This window comes from Talpa occidentalis, unplaced genomic scaffold (assembly GCF_014898055.3).
Source record: "Talpa occidentalis isolate TD23 unplaced genomic scaffold, MPIMG_talOcc4v2.1 talOcc4.3, whole genome shotgun sequence".
Taxonomy (NCBI): domain Eukaryota; kingdom Metazoa; phylum Chordata; class Mammalia; order Eulipotyphla; family Talpidae; genus Talpa; species Talpa occidentalis.
Genome location: NW_023603184.1, coordinates 125,595,599 through 125,623,124, shown reverse-complemented (window position 1 = coordinate 125,623,124; position 27,526 = coordinate 125,595,599). Strand labels below are relative to the sequence as shown.

The following is a 27,526-nucleotide window of genomic DNA, read 5'->3' as shown; positions in this document are numbered from 1 at the left end:
AACCCTAGTCCTGTGTGGCTATGCAGGGCAGGCATTACTTGGAAAAAACTTCACTTACTGTGTCCATGATTATTTGTGAATTTTAAATGGTTATTAATAAGGGAAGTTGTGATTTACTGTAGGTTTAAGAACTTGTCTTAGCACATTTCTATTCATATAGAATTGTCTAAACAACCTTACTATGGCACATATGCAGTGGTCATTTAAACAATAGGGTAGGGCCTCCCCTGGTGGCACAGTGGTTGAGCGCTGGGCTGTGAAGCTGAGCGCAGCCTCTGCAGCACCGGTTTGATCCCAGCCTGCCGGCGATGGTCCCACATGGCACGCAGACATCTCCTCCTGCCCACTGCTCCCCTTAGCAGTGTACTTTGTCAGTCTGCCTGTTCTGCTCCCTGCTCTGGCTCTGGTGAATTCTCTCACCCTCCCACGCTTCTGACTGTACCCAGTGCTTGTATAAATAAATAAATAAACAATAGGGTAAGGCTTAGGCCCATTTCTTTGAGGATTGTGTTCATCCTGTGTAAATCATTGTTTGGTAATACATGAACATATCATGGTGTATTATAGATTTTTTTAAAGATTATTTATGCATACAAGAACTGGGGTACAGGCCAGAGATACAGGGGGTGAGAGGATTCACCAGGGACAGAGTGGGGAGCAGAACAGGCAGATTGACTGAAATATAGTGCTGAGGGGAGCAGTGGGTAAGACAGGAGAGGTCTGCTGTGCCATGTGGGTACCTCCCTGGCCGGCGGGGGATTGAACTCAGTGCTGCAGTGGCTGTCGATAACTTCATAATTCTGCAACCGCTACCAGAGAGGCCTTACATTTGGTTTTTATAATGCATTGCAAGTTTGGATTTTTCTGTTTGCTTTGTAGGCAGCTGTTAGATATTGTTATTAACTCACTTTAAAAGGAAGATTCTTATTTAAAATTTTTTAAATCAGTTAAATTGAAGAGTATACAGAGACTGCAAAGAGAATCATTAAGAGCTGCTATCAAAGAAAAACAAAAGTTGTCACCTACATGCCACTACTTATCTGCGTTAAATCAAAACAAAATTTTACAAAAATAATGGGTTGCTAGGTGGTCATCAGACTAACATCCTGAACCCTCAGGTTGTCCCTTAATTTGAGTTTGTAATAGAGTAATGTAATGTATTTGAACATAAAATATTATTGGCAACTTTATTTTGCCAGTTTAAGTATTTGGATACTGTATGAATTTCCTCTGGAAAAGCTTTGTGAAATATTAGAAATGCTCCAGATTATGTGATCCTATGCTCACATGTGATCCCTGTTATTTTAAGATACCGTAGAGTATTTGCCACACTTTGGTGTGGATTACTTAAAGTACATCACTCATGATTTATAAATTGATTTATAAAAAATTTATAATTTTTTAAGGTATATATTGTTGATATTGATAAAATACATATTGTTTCTCTGCTTTAGACAGAGCTGGGTATAACGGAGAAATCAGAGCTAGGTATTCTCCCAGTTTAAGTGTGGGATATAAGGAATCAGTAGAGATTACAGTTAAGGGAGCAGGTCCAAGAACAGAAGGGATTGAAATTTAAATGTTTTAGAAGACTCTTCATTAAGTTTTATGTTTGAAGAAAAATGTTAGCTAAGTAAGTCCAACGAAACAATGTGACTTGAAAGTACAATATATCTTTATGTATCCCAGATTGATATGCCTCTATCCATGGTTCCTAAGCATGACTTGTTCTTCCTAACTTTTCTAGTTAAAATCCCATTTATCCTTTCAGACACAGCTCCATTGCCACAAATCTCCTTTGTGAAGCTGTTTGACACCAAGTAGAATTATTTGCTTTCCTCTCCATTCCTCTAGACCTTGCTTGATTTGCTTCATGCTATAGATGATTGTGTACCATCTTAAATCCCCCTGTATTTGGGAGTACTGAACCTGGTTTTACTCATGTGAAATGCTTCTCAGTCCTTTAAATATAATAGAAATTCAATAAAAAACATTTTCACAAAAGTTGTTATTGAAGAATAATTTATAGTTAGTGTTATATCTCCTGAAAGGATCCCCCCAAATTCAGCAATGTTTACTTTATTTGTAAGGAATAAATCTTTCTTGGTTTGTTTGGTTTATTTCATATTTAACAAATGACTTTAGAGACTGGTAAAAGGAGTCAGTGATCTCCTTTTTTGTGAATAGTCTGCTTTATAAATGTTAGCAATGGCTCAAAAACCTTTTTGTTTAATCCTAAATTTTAAATATGAATAAATAAATACGGGTGTGTGTGTGTGTTTGCACGTGAGAGTGTGTAAAGTAGAGGCAATGAATATGCTGCATTGTGTTTTAAAAGTCTTGGTTTCACTGCTTGGTAATACAGAAATTCCCAAGTCTGAACCTTACATGTTTATTTTCATACTTGGTTTTAATGTTTGTCTTAGTTGACGACATGGTAAGGACATACACTCAAAGAATAACTGCATCTTTTCTAAATGGAGACACCCACTGTTTAATTTTTATCCATCAATTACGCAGATTTACTTAGCAAACTTTGTTATTCTTGTGCACATAGGAGGATTTGCACTTACATATTTTTAATGAATGTGTTCTCAATTCATAGAAACTATGTTTGGATGGCATTTAAAGAGGTAGAAAATGATTTCTCTGATTTCAGAGTGGAGCTATTAGTATTTCGTGATGACACTGTTTTCTTTGGGAACAGAGTTATTTTCTTAATAAGCTTTAACATGCCTCATTTACCTTGAAAGCACAGATAGTTTAACCACATTTTTGGTTTTAAAACAACAGTTAGGAAGCATACTGCTAACAGTCACGCAGAAAGTTGGCAAATTTGGAACACTTTTTTGGTCAAAGATAAATGTTTAATTCATCTTTAAATCAGACAGCTCCTTTTAAATGCTTTGCCTTGGGTAAACCTATAAATCTGTTAGGTACAGGATACTTACGGTCACTCCTCAACCACATCAGTGACATCCTGTAACACTCGGACTCTTCCTGTTCAACTTCTCTCTTGCTGCTGTAGTTGCTTTTTAAAATTAAATCTTAACTCCACCCCTACCTCCAACTTTCTTTTGTTGAGGTCAAAGCAGCTGCTTCACGGGCCTCCCCGGTGGCACAGTAGGTTGAGCATAGCGCTGTGAAGCTGTCCACAGCCTTGCAGCTCGGGTTCGATTCCCTGCCTGCTGGGGAGATTCCCACATGACGCAGCAGACCTCTCCTGTCGCGCCGCTCCCCTCAACTGTGTATTTCTGTCGTCTGCCTGTTCTGGTCCCTGCTCTGTCTCTGGTGAATCCTCTCACTCTCCCACGCCTCTGGTCTGTGCTCCAGCTCTTATATAAAAATAAATAAATCTTTAAAAAAAAAAAACTGCTTCACCAAGGATTATATAATAGTAAAATACTGTTTCTGCTAAAGACATGATTTACTATTGAGTATATCTTTTCTGAAGCACTAGTCTATTGTAGCAGTTTACCAAAATGTAGATTACTTCAGTACTGAAAAAGTATGTATCAAATACTGTCACTCTTCCAACAGAATCACTTAGTTCCAGAATAGCCTGTGATGATGGGTTATGTGTTACTATTTGATGGGTGGCCATAATGAAGATTCCAGTGTCCTATTGTATGTTAAGAATACATATATACATGTTGTATTATACTTAAATATACACAGACACACAGAGAGAAAGAGATATTGAGATTAAATGTAAATAGAACTCCTAATATGTTCTTATTCCCCAGTGGATCATCACTCTTACCTCCTGGAATATAGTCACCACCCTTTTGGAAACATTATACAATCTTATTGAATTACTGTTAATAATGAGCCTTTCACATTAAGTTTCATTTAGATGTGTATAGTCTTATATGAAACCATCTTTAAAAATAAAGCACTTGGGACAAGAAATTATTGGAAAGTAATATGTGTGGAAGAAAAATAAATTATAGCAAAGTAAGACTATAATAAAATTTATTCTTCACCAGAGTTGAAATTAATTGACTTATTTCGGAAGCTTAAATCTGGATTTTTGCATTATACTTTCAGGAATTATTCAAGGTGAAATAAAGATATCCATTAAACAATTGACTAGTGTTGATAGACTTAATTTTTCCAGGTCCATAGTGAACATTTTTTCCCTCTACATTTCTAGCAAGATATGAAACATTTTTCAGGACTCTACCCTTTACCTTTCTCCAATGGCTCTACTTCTCCCCATTCAAGAAGCAAGTGCACATATAGTTGCTTCACCCCAAGTTTTGCCTGTTATATGACTTTATAATCATTTGTACTCTTTGTCTCTGATGTTTTTAGATCCATCCATGTTATTTCATGTATCAGTAATTTTTCTCTTTTATTGCAGAACAATATTCATTTGTACAAATATGTGACTATACCATAGATTTATCCAGTTTCCTGTTGATGAGCACCAAGGCTATTTCCAGTTTGGGGCTAAGGATATTTTGTACAAGGCTTTGTGGACATTTCTCTTGGGTATAGGAATCATAGGTCATAGATAGATGTTGCTAGATTTGCTAGCTCATTGGTAGATGTTGTTCCCTGTTTTTAAAACTTTGTATTGAAGACCAGTACATATTCTGAAAAATACATATATCCCTGGTGAACACTTTTACAATCTGAATAGTATGTATAACCGTTGAGATGAAAAATGGAGAAAATCAGGCCTCCCTGATGGCACAGGGGTTAAAGTCTCGCTGCTATCAAGCTATTGCCAGCCACTGTGGCCTGAGTTTGATCCCAGGTCAGCAAGCTCACCCACATGGCACAGCAGACCTCTTCTATCTCTCCCGCTGCTCCCCTCAGCAGTGTATTTCAGTCGATCCGCCTGTTCTGTTCCCCACTCTGTCTCTCCTCTCTCACACACACACCCACACCTCTGGCCTAGACCCCAGTTCTTGTATGCACAAATAAAAATAAATCTTTTTAAAAAAAGAAAAATGGAGAAAATCCGCACGCCAGAGCCTCCCTCCCCCAGTAAGTTTTTCTGTACTCTTGTCCCCTAGTCACTACCTTGAGTCTTAACTCCATTTCTGCTTTAAAGGTTTGTTTTGGTCTGCCTTTTTTTTTACTTTATTGAGATGATTCCCATATAATAAGATTCCCATATAATAAACTGCACACAAAGGCACCTTATCCAAGAGAAACAAAAACATACATCCAGGGCCTCCCTGGTGGCACAAGGGGTTCAGCGCAGCACTGTGAAGCTGTCCGCAGCCTCTGCAGCGCAGGTTCAATTCCCGACTGGCCAGGGAGATTCCCACATGGCACGGCAGACCTCTCCTGGCCCACCCGCTGCTCCCCTCATTAGTGCTTTCGGTCTGTCTGCCTGTTCTGTTCCCTACTCTCTCTGGTGAATCCTCTCACCCTCCCGCGCCTCTGGCCTGTACCCCAGCTATTGTATGAATGAAAAAATCTAAAAAAAAAAAAAAAAAAAATACATCCATAAAAATATTTGTACACCAACATAAGTTGATAAGTTTTCATACGCTTGTGAAACCATCACTACATCATCCTCCAAAGTTTCCTCATATCCATTTGTAAATTATCCCACCACTCTCCTTTTCTCCCCCAGTTGACTTATTTTCATGAAGAATAATTTTTAGATTTTTCCATTTTGTTGTGTGGATTAGTTCCTTCTTACTGCAGAATGTTCCTCCATTATGTGTGTGTGTATTGATAGATATTTGGACTGTTTCCATTTAAAGCTTTTATAAACAAAACTGCTATGATGTTGGTGTACAAATCTTTTTTTGTGGATATGTTTTTGCTTCTTTTGGATAAGGTGCCTTTTAAGATCATGTTGCTTATGGGGTGGTTTTATTTTATTAAAACCTGACAATTTTTTTAAAGTCATATCATTTTACAGATCCAACAGCATTATATGATAATTCTAATTACTCTACATTCTAACCACCTTTGATATTATCAATCTTCTTCATTCTAGCATCTGTAATGGATAGCCAGTGGTATCTCATTGTAGTTTTACTTGGCATTTCCCTAATTATTAATAGTATTGAGCAACTTCTTGTGTTCTTATTAGCACTTGGGAAGTGAATTTACAAGTCTTCCAAGTCTTGTGCATATTTTAAAGTTTGGGTTGTTTAAAAGAAATATAAAAACCATATGATAGGGCCTCACCGGTGGCGCAGCAGTTGAGCACTGGGTTGCGAAGCTGCCCGCAGCCTCTGCAGCGCCGGTTCGATCCCCAGCTGCTCCCTGGCCACTGGAGGAGGGTCCCACATGGCGCGCAGACCTCTCCTGCTGCCCGCTGCTCCCCTCAGCAGTGTACTTCGGTCCTTCTGCCTGCTCTGCTCCCCGCTCTGGCTCTGGTGAATTCTCTCACCCTCCCGCACTTCTGACTGTGCCCAGTGCTTGTATAAATAAATAAAAATAAATCTTTAAAAAAAAATATAATGAAAGCTGAGAAAGCTCTTGACAAAGTGCAACTCCCATTTATGATAAAGGCCTTTGAAATTCTTGGGACACAAGGAAAATACCTCAACATTGTAAAGGTCATATATGATAAGCCCATAGCCAGTATCATTCTCAATGGTGAAAAGTTGAAAGCATTTCCATTAAGATCTGGAATAAAAGTTTGGGTTAATTTTTTTGTTTATTTTAGCTACAAATCCTTTATCAGGATATATGTCTGTGGATTACCTAATTTTTTTATTTTTTAAAAAGATTTATTTATGCATACAACATTTATTTATGCACAGCCTGAGGTGCAGGCTAGAGGTGTGGGGGAGGGGAGTGAGAGGATTCACCAGAGACAGAGTGGGGAACAGAAGAGGCAGAGTGACTGAAATACACGCTGAGGGGAGCAGTGGGCGAGCCAGGAGAGGTCTGCTGCACTATGTGAGTAGCTCCCTGGCCGGAGATTGAACTCGTGCTGCAGTGGCTGCGGATAGTTTCATAGGTTATATCTTAACCCCTTGCGTCACCAGGGAGGCCTGATTACTTAATTTTTTAAATGGAGTCTTTCAAAGAACAGAAGTTTTAATATTTAACATCGGACCTCATCAAGTTTTCCTTTTATAGTTAGTGTTTTCTATATCCTACTTAATCTCTGCCAATACCAAAGTTACAAATATATCTCTGTGTTTTCTCCTAGCTTTTATATTTCAGTTTATGATCCATTTTGAATTAATTTTTGTTAATGGTGTGACATAGAGGTGAATGCTTCCCCACCCCCATTTTATCTTTGTCTTCCAAGATCCTTTGTTAAAAAGTTTTCCATCTTTATGTCAGTTATATCTCAATAAAGCTAATTAGAAAGCCCTTTCTTTGATTTTGACATTCATGTTGAAAATCATTTGACAGTGTAAGTGTGTGTCTATTTCTGGACTGTCTGTTGTGTTAAATTGATGTAATGCTCTATTCTTTAACTATTACTACACTGTCTTGATTACTTAGCCTTAGAGTCTTGACAGTCAGTTGGAGTAAAACCCCCATGTTCTTTTTCCTCATTGTTTTGGCTCTTCTGGATCATTTGCCTTTCCATATAAAGTTAAGAATTAGATATTGGGATGTTGGTTTGACTACAGTGAATACCTAAATCCAATATGGGGAGAATTGACATATGATATTCCATGTTCCAATCCATTAATATGGTATATCTGTCCATTTATTTAGTTATTAAGTTTCTCTTAGCAGTATTTTTATTTTACAAATGCCATATAATATGTTTAAAAACACTGCAAACTGTCCTTTCCTTACCTTTTTTTTTTTGAGAGGCATGTATTTTTATTTATTTATTTATTTGTTTGTACATGCACTGGGTACAGTCAGAAGCGTGGGAGGGTGAGAGAATTCACCAGAGCCAGAGAGGGGAGCAGAGCAGGCAGAAGGACCGAAGTACACTGATGAGGGAAGCAGCGGTCTGCACGCCATGTGAGACCCTTCTCTGGTCCTGGGGAGCAGCTGGGGATTGAACCTGCGCTGCAGAGTCCGCGGGAAGCTTTGCAACCCAGCGCTCAACCGCTGCGCCACCAGGGAGGCCCTCCTTACCATTTTTTTTAACAGTCAAAAGGTTATTCACAGATTCTTATTTTTGATCGAAATTAAGATTTATTACAAGATTTTTCCATATAATAACCTTATCTTTAGAAGCATTAAAGCAGAAGTTTAAAGCTGTATAGTTGGTATAATTCTTTTGGCGGGTATGGTTAGAAATATTAATAAAGAGGCTTAGCTTTATTAAAATTGTCCAGTATTTTTAGAATTAGAGATAAAACAGAATCATATCGACTTAACTGGTGTTTATCTGTTTACCAGAGGATTTTAAGTTTGCATTTTGTAGCTTGCCATTTTTCTTTGCCCTTACATTAATACTGATGAAAATACGCAGCCCAAAGAATTGTGTAAAGAAGAAAAGATAACAATTCCATCACCCAGAAATAACTAGTTAAATTTTTGGTGTGTTTCCTCATGTGTATGTTTGTTTATTCATCTCATTGTAAGTATGCACAATTTAGTTCTGCTTTTATTTAAACTTACAGCACTAGCATTTTCCTGTGCATTAAATGCTTTCCATAATTTACAACATTTTCATTTGAACAGGATAGATATAAAATACTCAGTTTACTCACTCTTTTCTTGTAGAATATTTACTTGCCTTCCCTCCCACTGTTTTGTTTTTAAATTTGGCTCTGAAAGCAAGTTGTTTGTAATTATTGTACATTTTAAATTTCTTTTAAAAATAAATTTGTTTTAATTTTAATTTTGAAACATTTTAAACCAAAGTATAAAACATGATAGTCATCTTTATACTCTTCACCAGTAGTAATCAGTTGTTTATATTTTGCCTTAAGTGATTAATAGATGTGTCATCTGTAACAAAAATTCTTTCCCAGGTAATAATTGGTGCTGATCTGGTGCATAGCTTAGTGCATTTAATAACATGTATCCATGAAATTTTACTTCGTGCTGTGTCTGTGCTTTTGAATTTTATATAAATATCTTATTTTAAAACTTGGACTTTTTACTTAACCTTATGGTTTGACTTCATTTACGCTGTTTCTTTTGGATCTGGGTCATTCTTTTAAAGCCAGTGTTTTCATTCCTCTTTTGAGGGATAGGTATAATACCACAATGAAAATTGTTTTGATTCTTCTGGGGCTTGTCTCTAAATTGAACACTTAGAATTGATACTAAGAAACAGTAAAATAGGTAATTTTCAAATGACCATCCAAAATGGTGAAGAATGGGTCCCTACCAGCAATGCTTCCGTTGTCCCACATCTTCCCTAAACCCTGGTTGTATCAGGGTGTGGGTTTTTTGGTTTTTTTTGTTTTTTTTTTTGGCCAACTTGTTGGGTATGGAATGGATAATATTTTTTCCATTAGTATCTAGAATAATTATTAGAATAAGGAAAATGAGGGTCTAGAGCTCAAATTCTATTGTGCTTTTTATCCTTGGAGATGTATTCTCTCTGGTGCACTTAAATATTTTCCAATCACAAAACTTCTGAACTTTTAAAGTGTTGTTTGTTTGTTCAAAGTGGAGTAAAATTATTTTCTCTAAATTGTTTCCTGGCTGTAAGATTGCTTAATATTGGAGAATTGTCTAAAATGCATTCTTGTGTTCTGACATCTGTGTAGATGATTTAGAACCCACGACTGATTTTATTTCCTGTTAGAAGTAAAAGGGAATATATTTTAATTTTTTGTAATCATGTATAGTCACTTAAAAAAATGCATCCAGTTGTGTATTGTTTTCATTTCAGTGACTATTTGATGAGTGCAGAAATGATATACTCTAGCAATGCCAAATATATCATTCTTACATAATTTATCTCCTTTAGCACTGCCCTGTGTGTGGAATAAAAAAATATCAGTTTAAAATTTTGTAATATGTAGATACATTAATTTTAATGTAACACATAAAAGGTATAAAAGTTCTGTTCTCTTGTTAGGGATTTTAATAAAATTGCCTGGGGGCAGGCGCCATTTCAACCCTTTTAAATAGCTGTATTCATTTGTTGAAATAACTGTTTCTTATTGAGAAATAGTAATCCCTTAACGTGAAAAATAACTTTTTAACAAATAAGAGTTGATTCTACTTGAACCTAGAGTTTTGTCAATGTTTATTCTTAAAAGGTAATATTCAAACTTTGGTCTTTCTGAACTTCTGAGTAGAATACAGGTAAAACAATCCTAAAATGGTATATTTTTTCTTTCTTATTATAGAGAAACCTAACTTTGGATCTGTTTTTAACTACAAGGAAAGCTAACAACGTAAGAATTTACTTGGAGCCCCTCCGCATCATTTGGGCATATTTAACCTGTGATTTTCCAGTTCCTTCTCCATGATTTCAGGTTTTACTTAGTATATACTGTTGAGGGGAGCAGCGGGCAAGGCAGGAGAGGTCTGCTGTGCCATGTGGGTCAGATTCCTGGCAGAGGGATCGAACTCGTGCTACAGTGGTTGGCGATAGCTTGATAGCGTGGTGTTTAACCCCCTGCCACCAGGGAGGCCCAGAAATCTTGTATTTTAATGTCTTACAGTTTCTGCACCTCATCTGTGGCTGCTTTCCCCTGCCAGTGCTTCAGACCTGTCGACTTTTTGCCCTGTAGAGGTTTCTCAACTTCATTCATGTCCCCCAACTCTTAATGCATCATATGCTATTCCTTGTGAAAGATGTACTGTCTATTGCTTTCTAATGGGTCACCCCAAAATCATTCATTTCACATTGAATGGTTCTCTACCTTAATGAGCTTAGCTGGCTCTCGCTAGAAGTGCTTCCATGCTGTTGTGGTCAGAGGCCATTGGAGCCTGAGTCAGCTCCAAGGACTTCTCACCTGTCTGGTGGTAGGTTGCTGGCTGTGTAGACTGGGACCTTAGTGGGGACCACGGGCTATTTTCTACACTTGCTCTCTTACATGACCTGATCCCTGTAGCATAATATTTGGGTTCCAACAGTTTTCCAAGAAAAACAGGTGGCAGCTGTTAACAACTTCTGTGATCTAGCCTTGGACCCCACATAACGTCTCTTCTTTCCTAGTTACAAGTCCATCCAGATTCAAGGGAAGAAAATATAGACTCTCTCTTAGTAGGAAGAACTTTAAGGCAGATTCTAAGAATATTTTGTGAGATGAGGAATGTTGTTGCTGTCATCTTGGAAAATGCCATCTATTTTGCCATGTTAGGTAGGTTTGTTGATCCCTAGCTGACATTCTGGTGAACAAAATTTTATCTACCTTCGTTTTTCTGAAAAGTTTCATTACAGATGGTGTGAGAAGTCAAATGCTACCACCTTTAAGAAGGAAAATTTAAAAAGTTGTCATTACCTCTCTCACTTTTCTTCAAACTTTTAAAATATGCAAGTATACAGACTCCATCCCAGCTTACCTCTAGAAAGAATGTACAGGTTGAACCTCAAGCATATATTAACTTTCTTGGCAGCTATTGAATCAAGTTTCAAGCCTACCTGTTGTCTATAGCCATTGCCTGTTCATTAACCTTTTGAAACCTTCTTTTTGGAGTCAGTATCAGTAGAATACAACGGTAGTCAATACAGTGCTAAATGGTACTCTATGACAGTATATTAAACACTGGAATTTAAAATAACTGTGTTACAATCATGAGAGTTGTTTCATGGGGAAAGTGGAACTGACTAGATCTTGAGAAAATACTAAGGAACTTAAATGTGTTTTATATTGCTAGGAAACTGCTCTATTCATTTGGCTTGTAAACAGTTTAAACAGATGTCTTGGACATGTTCAAAATGGACCATTTTGCTCTAAATGTAGAGATTAATTACAAAGGATTTCCTCTTCATATAGGTATTTCCATTTTGCTTATCCATTTCTGACATGGTTTAACAGAGCCAAAGGCATTCTTCCCTTGTGACAGTCTCTGAAAGAAAACTGAGGCAGATCATCCATACCTTGGATTGGGAGTTGGGCATCAGGAGAAGGTTCAAAAGCCAGCTCCCTATGTCTCGCCCTCTGCTTAAAACAGTCTGCCTAAAGACTGGTGTAGCAAATACTTTTCCACTGGAATTAAGATTGGAGAGGGGAGATTGATAAATTAGAAGGAATTTAGAGTGAGAGTGAGGTCAGTAATTAAATAGTAGAACTTAAGACAAGAGTGGGCTAGGTGGGGTGGAAGAAGCCTTTCCCCCCACCCCCAGTTTAAGAAGAGACCTAAGGATTTAAATGACTTAGCCGAGAGTTGTAGGTAGTTAATGGCTAAATAAGAATTTCTGGTCTCATGACTCCTTGTTTAATTCTACATGACTTAGACTAGGAAGATCTTGTAAATATTCCTTAATTGGACCCTTTGTTGACATAGAATAGTGAAGGTTCAGTTCTTACTAATTTGAATTTAATGCGTAAAAATGATTTACTTAGTGTTCTGATTAGCAAGAATTTGTTAAAATCTTAGAGGAAGTTTAGCAAATAGTCTTTAAACACCGAACAGATTCATTCTTAAAATTTCAGTGACTTTATAGGCCCTATCCTTGTCACCTGAAGCAATTCTTGACCATTAAACTTACATATTTTCATTTGTGGCTGCTTAATGTCAGGAATAAAGAGCCATCTGTGGTTGGATTTCTCACTCCTGCCATAATAAAATACTAAAGTACCCACAAATGGAGGATGAACTACTTGGATATATGGAATTTGGTAGTAAAATAATTTATTCCCAGCCTTAAGGTCTAGTTAAAATTCCTGTAGATCTTATTTATCAATGTGAATTTTGCCTTTTATATACATAAGAGTTGGGAGTAGCTCCTTTGAGGGATACTGAGGAAATGTAAAGCAGGATGTGAACCTAAGTACAGAATTTTGGAATAAACCCTTGGAAAAGAGAAAAGGAAGATAGGAGGAAGCTGAAAGAATAGATAAGTGGTGATAAATATATTAATAGCTTCCTTATATTTTGAATTTAAATAAATTCTTTGCTTAAAGCTAGTTTGAATTAGGTTTCTGTCAAATGTAGGAGCCCTAACACTCATTTGTTAATTTTCACAAGGGCCAAATTATTAACACAGCTCAAATGAAATCATACTTCTATAAACAGGTAGCCTTTTAGAAATACACATCTTCTGGGCCTCCCCTGGTCGCGCAGCGGTTGAGTGCTGGGCTGCAAAGCTGCCCGCAGCCTCTGCAGCGCGGGTTCGTTCCCTGGCCACCGGCGAGGGTCCCACATGGCAGGACAGACCTCTCCTGCCGTGCCCGCTGCCCCCCCTCAGCAGTATATTTCGTCAGTCTGCCTGTTCTGTTCTCTGCTCTGGTGAATTCTCTCACCCTCCCGCGCTTCTGACTGTACCCAGTGCTTGTATAAATAAATAAATAAATTTTTAAAAAAAATATATAAATCTTTTGCTGAAGCATTGTAAATTGTAGTGTATTGTAGTGTTTCCTTTGGTTTTTCTAAACTACTTTATGGATAGGGAAATTAATTTTAAATGTCTTGATTCCTTGGTTCCTTTACATTAGTATTAATTGAGAACTGAGAAAACTGGCCACAATTTTTTTTAAGTGATTATTTAGCTTTGAGTCATCTTGAATTAGATGTCATTTTAAATTATGAGTCATCTTACATGAGAGATATTTGGCAGAAAAATTGGAGATACAAATCAAGAAAGTATAATTTTTTGGTAGTTCTGGGGTGGAAAATAAGAACCATATGCTTTCTCTCCAGATGCCTGCAGCCTTGTTGGGTGTGGAGGGTGATAAGGGAAGTTCACAAATAACCACCACATAATATGAAGCTGATTAGCTTTAAATGACTTAGAGAGGTACAAAGTTCATGGGCCTCTCCAAGGATGTTGTATCTAATTCTAGTTTAGCATGGAGCTTTGAACTTAAAAATAATTTGTTTAATTGAGATATATTAACATACACTCTTTTAAAGTTTAAAATCCAGTGGGTTTTAGTATATTCAAGGGTATGCAACTTAACCACTATTTAACTCCAGAATAAACTTTTTAAAAATTCGATATTTTTAGCTGAGGTATGCCCTTCAGTTCTCAGACTCCACCATTCCCTGTTGTTTACATCTGGCTACCAACTGATATTTATATTGGCCACCTGACCTCTGAAGGCATTTAAATTTACTTCCATGCTTAAGTTTTGTTGGTTTTTTTTTCCCCCCCCAGTTCTATTAACCCTTGAAGCAAATGCCAAAATTAACCTGGGGTTGAGGCCACTGTGGGAAATACTGGCAACTGTCTTCCAGAGGATTCTTTTCCTACCTTCAGCCCTTTTCCTAGTTTATACTCTTGTTACAGGGCAACCCCAATATGAAATGGGTTGCCTGACTGTGGGTCCTCACCCGCGCGCTTAAAAGGGACTTATTAATACTCAATTGCAGGCACACACACAAACGGTTAATAAAGGGTTTATTTACAAAAGAGGGAAAGTGAAGAAATGAATAACTCAGGGAGAAAGAGAGAAATTCGGGAATGCGTCCTATCAGTTCTGCTGACCTGGAATCCCAATGGCACACTGAGAGCTGGTGAAAAGCCAAGAGCCGTGAGGCCAAGAGAGGGATGCAAGGCCCACAAGTCTGGTTTTATACCAAACCTGGCTGCGTAACCCCACCCTCAGGTCCCAGTACCCCTCCCTCTGGTAATGATGGGATTTGTCATTCCCAGTGTCTTGATGGCTTTGGTCTGGAGTGGGGTTGGAGTCCACTCCACCTGTATGGAGTTTGCTCAGGACATCCTTTCCCGCTAACACTGACTCCGTTAAAAATGATTCCCACATTTGCAGCAGCCTTTTGTGAAGGATAACTTCTCATTGCCTTGGAGAGGACTTTCTTAGAATAAAACCCACTCCTTTTTCATGCCTGATCTGGTCCTAATCTTCTGTTCCATGACACACAAAATGTGTATCCTTTACTGGAATGCTCTTTTCTCTGATCTTTGATGTCTGATGTCTGATTCCTTCTCTTCATTCATGTCTCAGTTTAACTATTTCCCAAAGACACCTTCCCTCCCATCCAATTTAAGCAGCTATGTGACCTCTTGCCTCACAACCATAATTTATCACCACCCTGGTCTGGGTCTGATTTTTTGGGTTGCTTTTGTTTAATGTTTATCTCCTGTGATTAGAATGTAAATGCAGTATTAGCAGGGCCCTTGTTTTTAACATACCTGTATCCTTAGCCTCTAGAATGTTTGGAACATAGTATATGCTTAGTACGTATTTGTTGGATAAGTTTGGATGAAATGCTTGCATTGAACCGTGACTCTGTTCAGTTCATCTGTCTGTCCGGAGTGTTCTACCTGTTTGCAGTCTTCCAGAAATTAGCCACCTTTTCCATCTCCAGCTCTTAGTATTCTTAGGAGTTTATTCCCTTTTGTAATTGTTTACTGTAATTCATGGGGGATTTGGGGGAGAAAGGGAGAGAAGTGTATTCTGGTCATTTGACAGGCTGAGAGGTAGTCATATTGAAAATATGAACCAAGGCCAATTTAAGAAAGCATGACTTCTTTCTTGAGAAGACTAGTTTAGGTTGATTGAATGGTAAAAATAAGGTCAGAAATTTAGGTTGAGGACCTCCCCAGTGGCGCAGGCAGTTGAACGCAGCTCTGTGAAGCTGTCCACAGCCTCTGCAGAGCCGGTTCCATACCCGCTGGCTGCGGAGCAAACCACATGGTGAGGCAGACCTCTCCTGTCTCACCCGTTGCTCCCCTCTGCAGTCTATTTCAGTAAGTCTGCCTGTACTGTTCCCTGCTGTGTCTCTGGTGGATCCCCTCACCCTCCTGCACATCTAGCCTGTACCACGGTTCTTATATAAATAAATAAATCTTTAAAAACAAACAACAAAAAAAAAGGGCCTCCCCGGTGGCGCAGCGGTTGAGCGCTGGGTTGCGAAGCTGCCCGCGGCCTCTGTGGCACCGGTTCGATCCCCGGCTGCTCCCCGGCCACCAGAGGAGGGTCCCACATGGCGCGCAGACCTCTCCTGCCGCCCGCTGCTCCCCTCAGCAGTGTACTTCGGTCCTTCTGCCTGCTCTGCTCCCTGCTCTGGCTCTGGTGAATTCTCTCACCCTCCCACACTTCTGACTGTACCCAGTGCTTGTATAAACAAAACAAACAAACAAACAAATAAAAAAAAAAAAACAAACAACAAAAAACCCACAAAAATTTAGGTTGAAACCATGTCAGAGAGGGCATGAAAACATTTGATGAAGATTTGTGCTTAATTCATAATGTAATGGGGAGTGACCCTTATGGGTGTTTGAGCATGAAAGAGTCTACAAATGGAAGATAAGTCCCACAGTGATGGATTAAAGAAGAGAGGTCAGTTAAGACATTGCTAGAATAATCTGATGATGATATAGTGTGGATCTGAACCAAGATAGTGATCATGAAATTGAAAAGGAGGGCAAGGAGTGAGAAAAATGGTTGAGCCTCCAGGCTGTGACACTGATAAATTGCTCTGTAATAATTACAGAGCAGTTTAGATGGATTGGTTGATTGTATAGGTACTTTAGTCAGTGAATGTTCTATGAGGAATGTGTTATAAATGCTTTTCCTAAAATTTTTACATTTATGAAATGAAATAGAAAGCAGTCATCTCATCTTTGCTAGGTGGGAGATATTTGGCCAACTCTGGCACATCCTATATGTGCATGTTGGCAAAAGGAATATGTTAATGAATAATTCATGGTACAAGTATTTGATTAAATACTGACCTTTCAGAGCTCAATTCTGAGATCTTCTAACCTAAAAATGTTAACCAACTTTTCCTCATCTGAATGTTAAAAATTACTCTCTTGCCTCAGTGAAAGAATTATCTGATGATTGTTTTTCTAAGGTGGTAATAAACTTTTGTTTGCATTAAGTAAAATTAATTTTTATTTAAATTAGCTAAAAATATTAATAAGCCAGGCAAATGCAATTTAGGGACAGTATAACACATGCATACATAATAAAAATCATGTGTTGGAGAAATATGCAGTCATTTTTTAGGATCCTTAGGTTAAGCTGCTTATTATAAAATTATTATAAGATTATAAAATTTCTCAGCCTATTTTTTCCTTTGGTTTATTTCTGAATTAAATGATCTGTTTGTTGACAACACTGTTTTCCTAACTAAATTACAACTTCCTCGGTGCAATTCTTTTCTTCCTTTCCTTATCTCTCTTCCCTCCCTCCCTCTCCTCTTAATTTTTTGATACATTTTCAAATTTATAGAAAAGTTGTAAAAATATATACAACTCCCATATGCTTGGTATTATTGTTCATATTCTGCCTAATTATCATTCTTCTTTCCCTATCTGTGTTTGCATACATATTTACATACACTCTCACACACATTTTGTTTCTCGAGCCATTTGAGAATAAGTTGTAGACATTTGCCCCCTTTTTAGCAAATTTTTCAGTATGTGTTTCCTAAAATAAAAATCAGAGAGTCCTCTTATATCTTTGCAATTATCAAAGTCAGGAAATGTGACATTGCTGCTCTAGTCTAACCAACAGTCCATAGTCTAGTTTTGCCAGTTTTCCCAGCAGTGCCAATGTAGCTGTGTTTATATATTTAGGTTTTCTCTGCATCCAGGATCAAGTTTTGCATATAGTTGTCATGCCTCTTTACCTTTCTTTTAATCTGGAACATTTCCTTAGTCTTTCTTTGTGTTCTTGACCTTCACATTTTGAAAACTATAGGTCAGTTATTTTGTAAAATATTTCTTATTTGATTCAGGTAAGATATTTTTGTCAAAAGTACCACTAAATGATGTGTCTGCTTAGTCATTTACAGGAAGCATATGACATTGATTTTCCCCAACATTGGTGATGCTAACTTTGATCAGTTAAGGTAATGTCTCTTTAATAATTTGTGGGGAGATATTTTGAGAATGTAAATAGTCTCATCAAATTTTCATCCATTAGTATTAGCATCTAATGATGATTTTTTGCCTGAGTCAGTTGTTACTGCTGTGGTTGCAAAAATGGTGATTTGTAATTTCATCGACATTAAGTAGATATTCTACTGTAAGAAAGAGCTTACAGTATGGATACCTGGATTCTTATTTCATTCACTAGGTTACAGTTCCTGTCATAATTTATTTTGATTTCTAAATTGTCCCAGATTAGACCCTTGGGGCCCCTTTCAGGCTGATTCTTATGACATGTCCCCATTTTCATTGAGCACTTTTCTGGCACAAGATGTTCTGGGGGCTCATCTTGTCTTTTTCCCAGCCATACCCCTGAAATCATTACTCTAAGGATCCCTGGTTACTTTTTGAGCAAAATTAGTAGAAACCAAAAAACTGGGCTCTAGGTATGCTAATTGTTGTTGGGGTGTTGTTCTGCTAATACGACCCTTTCAGTGAACATACCTACAAACACATATCTGTGTTAATTTCTACCCCTTATTTTAACTCTATCAGTTTGAAACCTTAAGTTCATACTGATTAATCAAAATTCAATCCAAAAGACTTCTAAAGCATAGACTGGAGCTTTGTGGAACTCTCCCTTTGACTTCAAAGCATGGGCTGTCCTGAGAGTCTGCATTTCCATGCTTTTGGTTGTCTGGTAGGGGCATAATGGAGAAATGGAGAAAAATAACAGTTGCCTGCTTCCATAGTAAGGCTTTCAAAATTTTCAAGATAATTTCTCCTACCCAGGAAAAGTATAGTCATAGCCTCTACATCCAAAGCTCAAGTGTGCATGCCCAGGGTCATCTGTCTCCAGAGAGAACTATATACCTATATGGTTTAGGAGACAGGGTCTGAAGTGCAGAGCCACATGAGCCAGATGAACATCTCTGGAAGCAGTCACAGAAGCCCGGTTTCTATGAACATACATAGTGTTTATAGTGACTGCATTAACATCCTAGTGCTGCTGTAACAAGTAACTACAGGCTAGGTGTCTCAGAACAACAGAAATTTATTTGCCTGATTTCTTGAAAAGCACTTGAAAATCTGGAATATAAACAAAAAAATATTGCATATGCTATTTGTTTTTTTTTTACTTCCTCTGATTTCAGATTATGATTTGTTATTTTGTGTAGTAAGTAAAAAATGATCATTAGACCTTTAAAGGAATGTTAGTTGTTTCTTTGTATAGCTGTGAACTAAGAATGTTTTTCCCAATTTAATTAAGGTGTTGCTGTTGGAGACTAGTAGATTAAGAATGTCCAGCATTATGAAAATCCATTATAAAGGAATGAATGTGTTTCATTTTCCTGTAAAAGGTACCTTTTACTTGGGGTGCATTTAAGTGCTTTATAAACAAAACATTAAATTAACAAAATTACCTTTGATTTGACTGATAGCTCTTGGGTGTTATAATCTCCACCAGCTGTTAAATTAGTTCTTATTTGATCTTTAGTTACATCCTGGATTGTCAAAAACAGATACAAAGAATGGAAGGTTATGACTCACCTCCCGTAATATTTCTCTTTGCTCTGGGTAAGGAGGTATGTTCACTATGACTGGTACCTCTCATCAGTGAGGTTCAGTTCCCTGTGGCTACTCAATAAAAATTCGTTCCAGGTGGCAGCTCACTCCCAAAGGACCAAACCCTGCAAGTTCCCTGCGTACCAGTTCAGTGGGCTTGCTGCTAAGACTAAGTAGTACCTTACTTTTTTCTTAGTCCCTTTCAAAACTTAGGAGACCATAGCTTCCTTTAAATTTGCTTCATACGAAAGTCTGCGACTTTGTTCTTATGGAACTTGTTAGTCAAGATACCACTATGTTTACCATCTCTCCCACAGTTGGTTATTAATGTTTGTTGAACCCATGGAATGCATTTTTTTTTTTTTTTTTTTTTGCTTTCTTTGTATCCTGTATAATACTTAGCATAATGCCTTTTGTAGGCAGTGTTTTGAAGTAGAACTTAAGCATTTTCTACTGAGGTCTAAAGACAAAACTTAAGTGATGGAGATACAAAAAAGCAGCTTTTGACTTTTTTCCTTTTAACTCATTGCTTTGCAAATTAGTAACAAAAGTTACAAAATGATGTAGTTTAAGAATAGCACACAGTGGAGAAAGGTCCTCAAATAAAGACCCTGGTCTATGTATAGAATGTAAATACATAAATTTCAAAAAATAACAAGGATGGAAAATTTTAATTTGGTGTAATGTCAATTTAGGATCTCACTCTCACATTATATACCATACTGAGCTATCTGTGTAAAATGTTATAGCTATATAAGAGGCTGAATAGTAAAACTAAAAATTTGCATAAACATTAATCTGATTGCTGAGCAGATAACAGCTTGCTAAACAAAACGGTGCAAGAGTTTGCCAAAACTAAAAAAGACCCTTCCTCAGTAAAACCTGAGGAAAACGTTACTGTATGCACATGATTAATATGATTCTTCAAAAGGATTCATGTAAATTTGGTTTATTAAATTCCCAGTTTCCATTTGGGCAATTTACAAATGATAACATCTAGTGTATGGTAGAACTAAATGTCCCATGTTAAAAACTTTTGTGTCACTACGGTGACATGCTCTTGGTGCTCGTTCTAATGAGTAGCTGATGGCCCTCCACCCCCCACAAATCTCACTACCTGTTTTTTTTTTTTTTTTTTTTTTTTTTACATTACGCTATGTCCTATTTCTCTCCTTTCCTTCTCTGTTCTGACTTCCTGCCTCCTACTTTTGATGGGTCCTCTTCCTCTTTTTGTGCCATACTAATTTTAACAGTTTTTTTTCCCTGTTGTTTCTTTTGTCTGATTTAGGTTTCCTTCCTCTTGCTTTTATTTTGCAAAAGTTGTGTCTTGAATGGTTGGGGGCACTCCTGTAACCACCCACCTTCTCGAAGGCATGTTTTTTCTTTAAAGTTATTTATCAGATTCAAGCAGCATTAGGTGTTTCAAGAACCTTTTTTTGTGAGAGAGCTGCTGAAACATAACTGGATGTAAAAGCTATAATCTGTTTCCAGATACATAATTCAAACAAGAGGCTGGTACTTTGGTAATCAAGGAGTGATGCTGATAACTGTTGCAGTTATTTCAAAATTTCCATTTATTTTATGGCTCTCTGTCATTGTTTCTAGCTATATTTTTTCTCTATTACTATATTAAGAGATTTTTAAATCAAAGTAACTCTACTAGGTTTGAATAATAGGAAAAAACTCAGACACTCATGACTTTGATGTGTCATGATATTTGTCTACCATATTTGTCTCCCTGATAATTTAAAATAAATTTATTTAAAACTGTTTTGTGTTTGCTCTGTAAAATTATATTTCTGTTGTTTAATTTTCTTCAGTATAGTAATTATAGTGTGTATTCAGAAGTGTAGACATAAGTATCTCAAAGCAAAATTCTTACTGGGATATTTTAGCTTCTGGATTATTCCAAAGACTTCAGTTTCAAAATTAGAGAGGAAGGGTCTCCCTGGTAGAGCAGCGGTTGAGTGCTGGGCTGCCACGCTGCCCACAGCCTCTGCAGCGCCAGTTCGATCCCCGGCTGCCAGGCAAGGGTCCCACATGGCACGCAAACCTCTTCTGCCACCTGCTGCTCCCCTCAGCAGTGTATTTCATCAGTCTGTCTGTTCTGCTCCCTGCTCTGGCTCTGGTGAATTCTCTCACCCTCTCGCGCTTCTGACTGTACCCAGTGCTTGTATAAATAAATAAATCTTTTAAAAAAAAATTAGGAAGAGGAAATTGATTATTATGATGTTACTGATTCTGTTGCTTATTGATCTTCCATATGAAGACTGAATATTACTGGTTTAATTATTCTCTAGCTAGCAAATGTTACGAGTGATTCAGTCACCTGACCAGATAAAGTTTGTTTTTGCGCTAACATTTTATGTTTTTCATAAGTAAATAACTTAATGAAGTATGATATCATGTTTTTATTGATACTGTTCTGCAAACTCAGTAATGAAGAAAAATCTTACAAAAAGTTTTGAAACTACTGAATTATAAAAGCTGCTCTCTTTAAGGACTATATCAATTGGACAATTAGTTGAATTGTTTTTCCTGATTTGTACATGGTTAAAGTGGTGAAATTAAGAAATGGGAAATACCAGTTTCCTCTAGAGATTCTGATAAGTGGTGATTCTTTGTAATACTAAACTTAAGAAAAATATTTTCCTTAAGTGATTAAATAGGATAAATGATTTTCAACATCTTTAGACTATATGCAGTTTGATTTTGCAACACTATTTGACCCTTTATGCAAATTTTTATACTGTAAAGTAAGGTTTAAAATTTCACTTCATGATACTCATCAGACAATTAAGTTCCTTACCTATTTCATAACCACATTAAAGGATCACAAAGATAATTTTGTTGATTGCTGCTTTAGAGGTGTGAGTTATATACAAATTCTTATTCAAGATAAAGGATATCTTTAATTGCTGAGGAATTACTTAAATAAGTTGAAAAGTTGTATTCTACATATTGCCTATATCCGCTGCAACAAAAATCTGTGTTTCAGGAACATGAGTGGTGACTATAAAATATACAGTGATGATATTCATTGTATCTCTGGGATAGTTATTTGGTATAACCCCAAGTTGAAGGAAATGGATTTTTGGTCAAATAATTTGGAATATGTTAGGTTTAGCAAAGCAAGGTTTTACTGGAGAGTTCTCACAGCCTTTAATATTGAAATATTTTATAACCAGATTAATGTTACTTTAGGAACTTTATGTATCTGTAATTGATCAGTAATTGATCTTTGTTGTGTTTCTTTTCCTCCCTTCACAACATACTATGCAAGTTCCCTGTTAGAGATCACATTGTTTTATTAATGGGAAGAAATAAAATATCTCTTCTTTCAAGAACTTCTTGAAAATTTGTTTTGTACATATGAACTTAAAATTTCAATTCTAGTTTTCTAATTTAGTTCTAGTTCCTTGCATCTTGTAGGAACCGATGGGGAGGTAAGGTAAAAAGAAGTGGGGTAGAAGGTGAGAGTAGGATAGAAGGAGGAATTACCTCAACAACTAAGTTAGGTCAAAACTTTGCTTTGTGTTTTCTCTGAAATGGTTGTTGAACCAAGGTTTTGCAAGAGACATACTTGTTTGCAGATTTTTACAGAATAGGTAAAATAAATCTTGCTGCGCTAGTCTACTGAAAGTGTTTCTCTGTGGTGTTTGCAGTGTTACAAGATTTATTAGTGGAGAGAATTATGTTGCTTTTATGTTCTCTGCTGATTAAAAGTGAATTTTAAAAATCATTGTTACTTGTGATTTTGGTCGTAATCTGATAGTTATTTTTTCAGTTTCTTAAACATTTAAGACTTTGCTCATTTCTGTTCACTTGTCATTCCTGTCTCCATTAATGATGCCTAATTTCCTTTTATAATATAATCTCTAGTTTTGAAGGTTTGACTCCAAACAGTTGCAAATATATATCAGAATGTATATTTCAATTTTTTAATTACTGATTCTACTCAACTGTCTGTGTTTCAGATGGAGCAGCTATCAGATGAAGAAATTGACCATGGTGCTGAAGAAGACAGTGACAAGGAAGATCAGGACCTGGACAAAATGTTTGGAGCCTGGTTGGGGGAGCTAGACAAACTCACTCAGGTTAGAAGTAGTGCTTGAAAAACTAGATGAAGATTTGAAATCATAACTGTGCTAAATGTTTACTGTATGGACATGAGGATATGGATATAGGTTACATTTTCTAGTACTGCTAACAAGGAAAAACATTAGCAAGTAGGTGAATTACTAGAACACAAGCTATTATCTTTTGTGGTTATTTTAAGGAGTTTATTTATTTATTTATTTTTGGTGTGGGACCCTCGCCGGTGGCCAGGGAGCGAACCGGCGCTGCAGAGGCTGCGGGCAGCCCAGCGCTCAACCGCTGCACCACCAGGGGAAGCCCTATTTTAAGGAGTTTAAAAAAAAAGTTTGAGACAGAGATTGTATTCCTCTAGTATTACTGAAAGTCTGCTTTATAAGTTGAGATTGCTGGCTAAAAATTTTTAAAGACAAATTTAAAACTTTAAATTTAAAACTTTAAATTTTAGCAAATCCTATTCTACAACTTAGTAAATATAAATACATTTAACAACACACAGATATTGGCATATGATTCCAGAATACGGACAGAATTTCATTCCACACTGCATTTTAAAAAGTGATGAACCTTTTTCATTATATTTTGTTGAAGTTTGGGTTTTAAAAAAGAATGACCTTATCTGCTAAACCAGGATACTTTTTAGAATACAGGGACATGTTATTACTATCCCAATAAATACTTTATATAATATGTATGTGTATTTTATTATATAAAGTATGAGTTTTCTTAACTGTTAGAAAAGTAGGTGAGGTGGAAACTTAAAATACACTAGTTTGAATCTACTTCATATGATAACTTTAAAAACTGGATGGATACTATCTGAGTCGATTCATTTTATCTTCAGACGAATAAAGGCAGAGAGCACTCTATGATAATTCTATAAATAGGCTATCCAGTATTGTTTTTACTTGAAATGAATTTGATAATTATAAGTTGAAATTAAAGTTTACCAGACTAACCCTGCTATTTGCAAATTTATTTAAATAGATACTACATAACTACTGACCCTTTACTTGAATTGTTTTGTTGTAAGAGTCTTATTTTCCTTATTATAGAGAGGGGCAAAAATGTCATTTAAGGAGGCTTCAGAAGTGCAGTATAATTCTAGGCAAGTGTAGACAGTATATCAAGTTTATAGATACCCTCATCTTAATAGAGCCTGAAAAGAAAAAAGATTCCAGATTGTTTGATGTTGTAACTACTCTCTGTTAAGGTCTTGGGCCTCCCTAATTTTGAGGCCAGAACTGTCCCTTATCTTCAGGGTATTTTATGCCAAGAAGGATGCTATGATGGAGCAAAAACAAATCTGAGAAAGGAGTAACAGTTCTCTGCACACATGATTGCTTTCTGTTTCTTACGTTATCGTGCCTAGCTTATTTTATTTTTTAAAGATTTATTTATGAATAGAAGAACTGGGGTGTAAACCATAGGTGTCAGGGTGGGGGGTAGTGGTGATGCGAGGATTCACCAGAGACAGAGCAGGGAACAGAACAGGCAGATCTACTGAAATACATTGCTGAGGGGAGCACCAGGTGAGAGAGGAGAGGTCTGCTGCACCATATGTGGGTTAGCTCCCTGGCCAGGGATGGAACTCAGGCCATAGCGGTGATAGCACTGATCTCTACGCCACTAGGGAGACCCCTACTATATAATGAGTATATGTATGTAAAATGAAGTCAGTTACTATACTTGATGTATTTGGAAAAATATTTACTCCAAACTATGACATTTTCAGGTACCCTAATTAAGCATCTATCTAAAAATGGAAAGAACTATATATAGCAAAGCTGGTAAACCACTTATACTTTACCTTAGGCTGTTGCTTAGAAGAACTTTGGTTTTATAAATTACTGTATTATATGACAGTTCACCTAACATTAAAACAAAACTTTACTCATTTTTTATACAACTGAAACGTGAATTTTATGTTACTTACTAAACTTTCTTTTTAAAAGAGTTTGGATTCTGACAAGCCCACAGAACCAGTAAAAAGATCTCCTCTCCGCCAGGAAACAAACATGGCCAATTTTTCTTATCGCTTCTCCATATACAACTTGAATGGTAAGTTGTAATTGGAAGTAAAATATAAATGTGTATGCTAAGTTACATAATTTGGAAGCAATCGGGACTATTCCAAATAACTCAGTATAAAAACTGTGTAACTTGATTGAGTTTTGTGCATTTTATTACTATTTCAAATTATTAAGAAGATGTAAAATGAAACAAATACTTTGCTAGTTGAGTTATTGACAAAGTACATATTCAGGTGTATCCTACAATAAACAGTCACATTGTTGTGTTTTCATTTGATGAAGGTCCAATGAAATTACAGAATGCTGTAATTTTAAAATCAACCCATCTGGCATTTATTTAAGGTACTTTCATCTTGATAGTGTGTACAATTGACATTCCATTCTATAATTTTTTTAGGTCTTTTCCTATTTTGTGTCTTTTCGGCATTAACATCCAGGGCACTGGTTATGTTAACAATCTAGATCCCTGGTTTAAAAAAAAAGTTCCATAGGGAATGTGCTTAAAACCATGGAACAGTGTAAACTTTTTGCATTATTTTTATCTTTCAACTCATTTTATTTTCCTACAACTACAAATCTTAAAAAGATGGACTGTTTGCTTTTTAAAATTTCTCTTAGAATTTAAAACAAACAAAAATTGTTAATATTTTATTTGCAAGGCTTTAGCTACAGTGGTATAGCATTTTTGTTTCTTCCCTTGTGCCATTAACTGATTAATATTAGAATGCATGAACCCTAATTCAGTGTTTTCTGAAAACATCGTGTATATTGTTCATTGCAGAAGCTCTGAATCAGGGAGAAACTGTGGATCTGGATGCTCTGATGGCCGATCTTTGCTCAATAGAACAGGAACTCAGCAGTATTGGTGCAGGAAATAGTAAGCGTCAAATCACAGAAACAAAAACCACACAGAAATTACCCTCTGGCCGACACCCATCAAAACATGGGACCTTGAAAGGATCGTCGTCTGCATCCAATAGGATAACTAAGCCTCCACATGCCAACTACTCTCTAGATGACATCACTGCACAGTTAGAACAGGCCTCCTTGAGCATGGATGAGGCTGCTCAGCAATCTGTCCTGGAAGACACTACTAAGCCCTTAGTAACCAATCAGCACAGAAGAACGGCATCCGCGGGCACAGTGAGTGATGCTGAAGTTCGCTCTATTAGTAACTCCTCTCGTTCCAGCATAACTTCCGCAGCCTCCAGCATGGACTCTCTGGATATTGATAAAGTAACTCGCCCTCAAGAACTGGATTTGACACATCAGGGGCAGCCAATTACTGAGGTAAATAGATGGAACTTGTTTTCCTGGTATATTATTTTTCAAATATGGATGAAATGATTTTTAAATGTAGTTTTAATTAACTATTTCTTCTACATTTAAAGTTTGTTAAGGATACCTCTGAGTTAAGTTTTTTAAATAAGACCACAGCAGGACTATATAGCCAGATATGGCGATTCCCTAAGATGATTAAGAGATTTAGTGTCTTCATTTTTATTCTTGTGACTATCTGAAGTCTATTGATATCATTTGTTTTACATGATGAAAAAACTTGAAATATGTTTGATAATTTATAAAACTATTATAGCTATTCAGCTGATAATTGGTTTTTAATGTATATTTATTATAAAATAATAATACTCATCCCCATTGTAATCCTCAAGATCCTATTTTCAGGCATTACTTAATTTTATCATCAAAGAGTTTTAGTGTGGTGTAGTGGAAAAAAACCTCTGGGCTTAGAATCAAAAAACTTGGTTCCTAGTCTTTTTTCCTTGCCACTTGCTACTCATGATCTTAAATGAGTTATTCATCTTCTGTGAATACCAAGTAAAGTAAATGGAGCCAAATAGTACATGGTCTACCTTCACTTAAGTTGGTTCAGAGAATCAGAAGTGATATAACAAACATGAACAGATTTTTAAAAGATGATGTTTTCTGAATGTAAGTGGGGTGGGTGTAGGGAATAGATTTGTGATAAAGTAAGTTTAGCAAAAACTGAGTT

At 36.7% G+C, this 27,526-nt stretch overlaps 1 protein-coding gene across 1 annotated transcript in view; it reads left to right on the top strand.

The window, feature by feature from the left end:
• RAPH1 (Ras association (RalGDS/AF-6) and pleckstrin homology domains 1) overlaps window positions 1–27,526 on the top strand; it is an 83,075-nt gene that overhangs the window by 4,419 nt on the left and 51,130 nt on the right. The window contains 3 exon segments of the mRNA XM_037523898.2: window positions 23,365–23,484; window positions 25,438–25,543; window positions 26,297–26,805. Coding sequence (XP_037379795.1) covers window positions 23,365–23,484; window positions 25,438–25,543; window positions 26,297–26,805 — 735 coding nt within the window.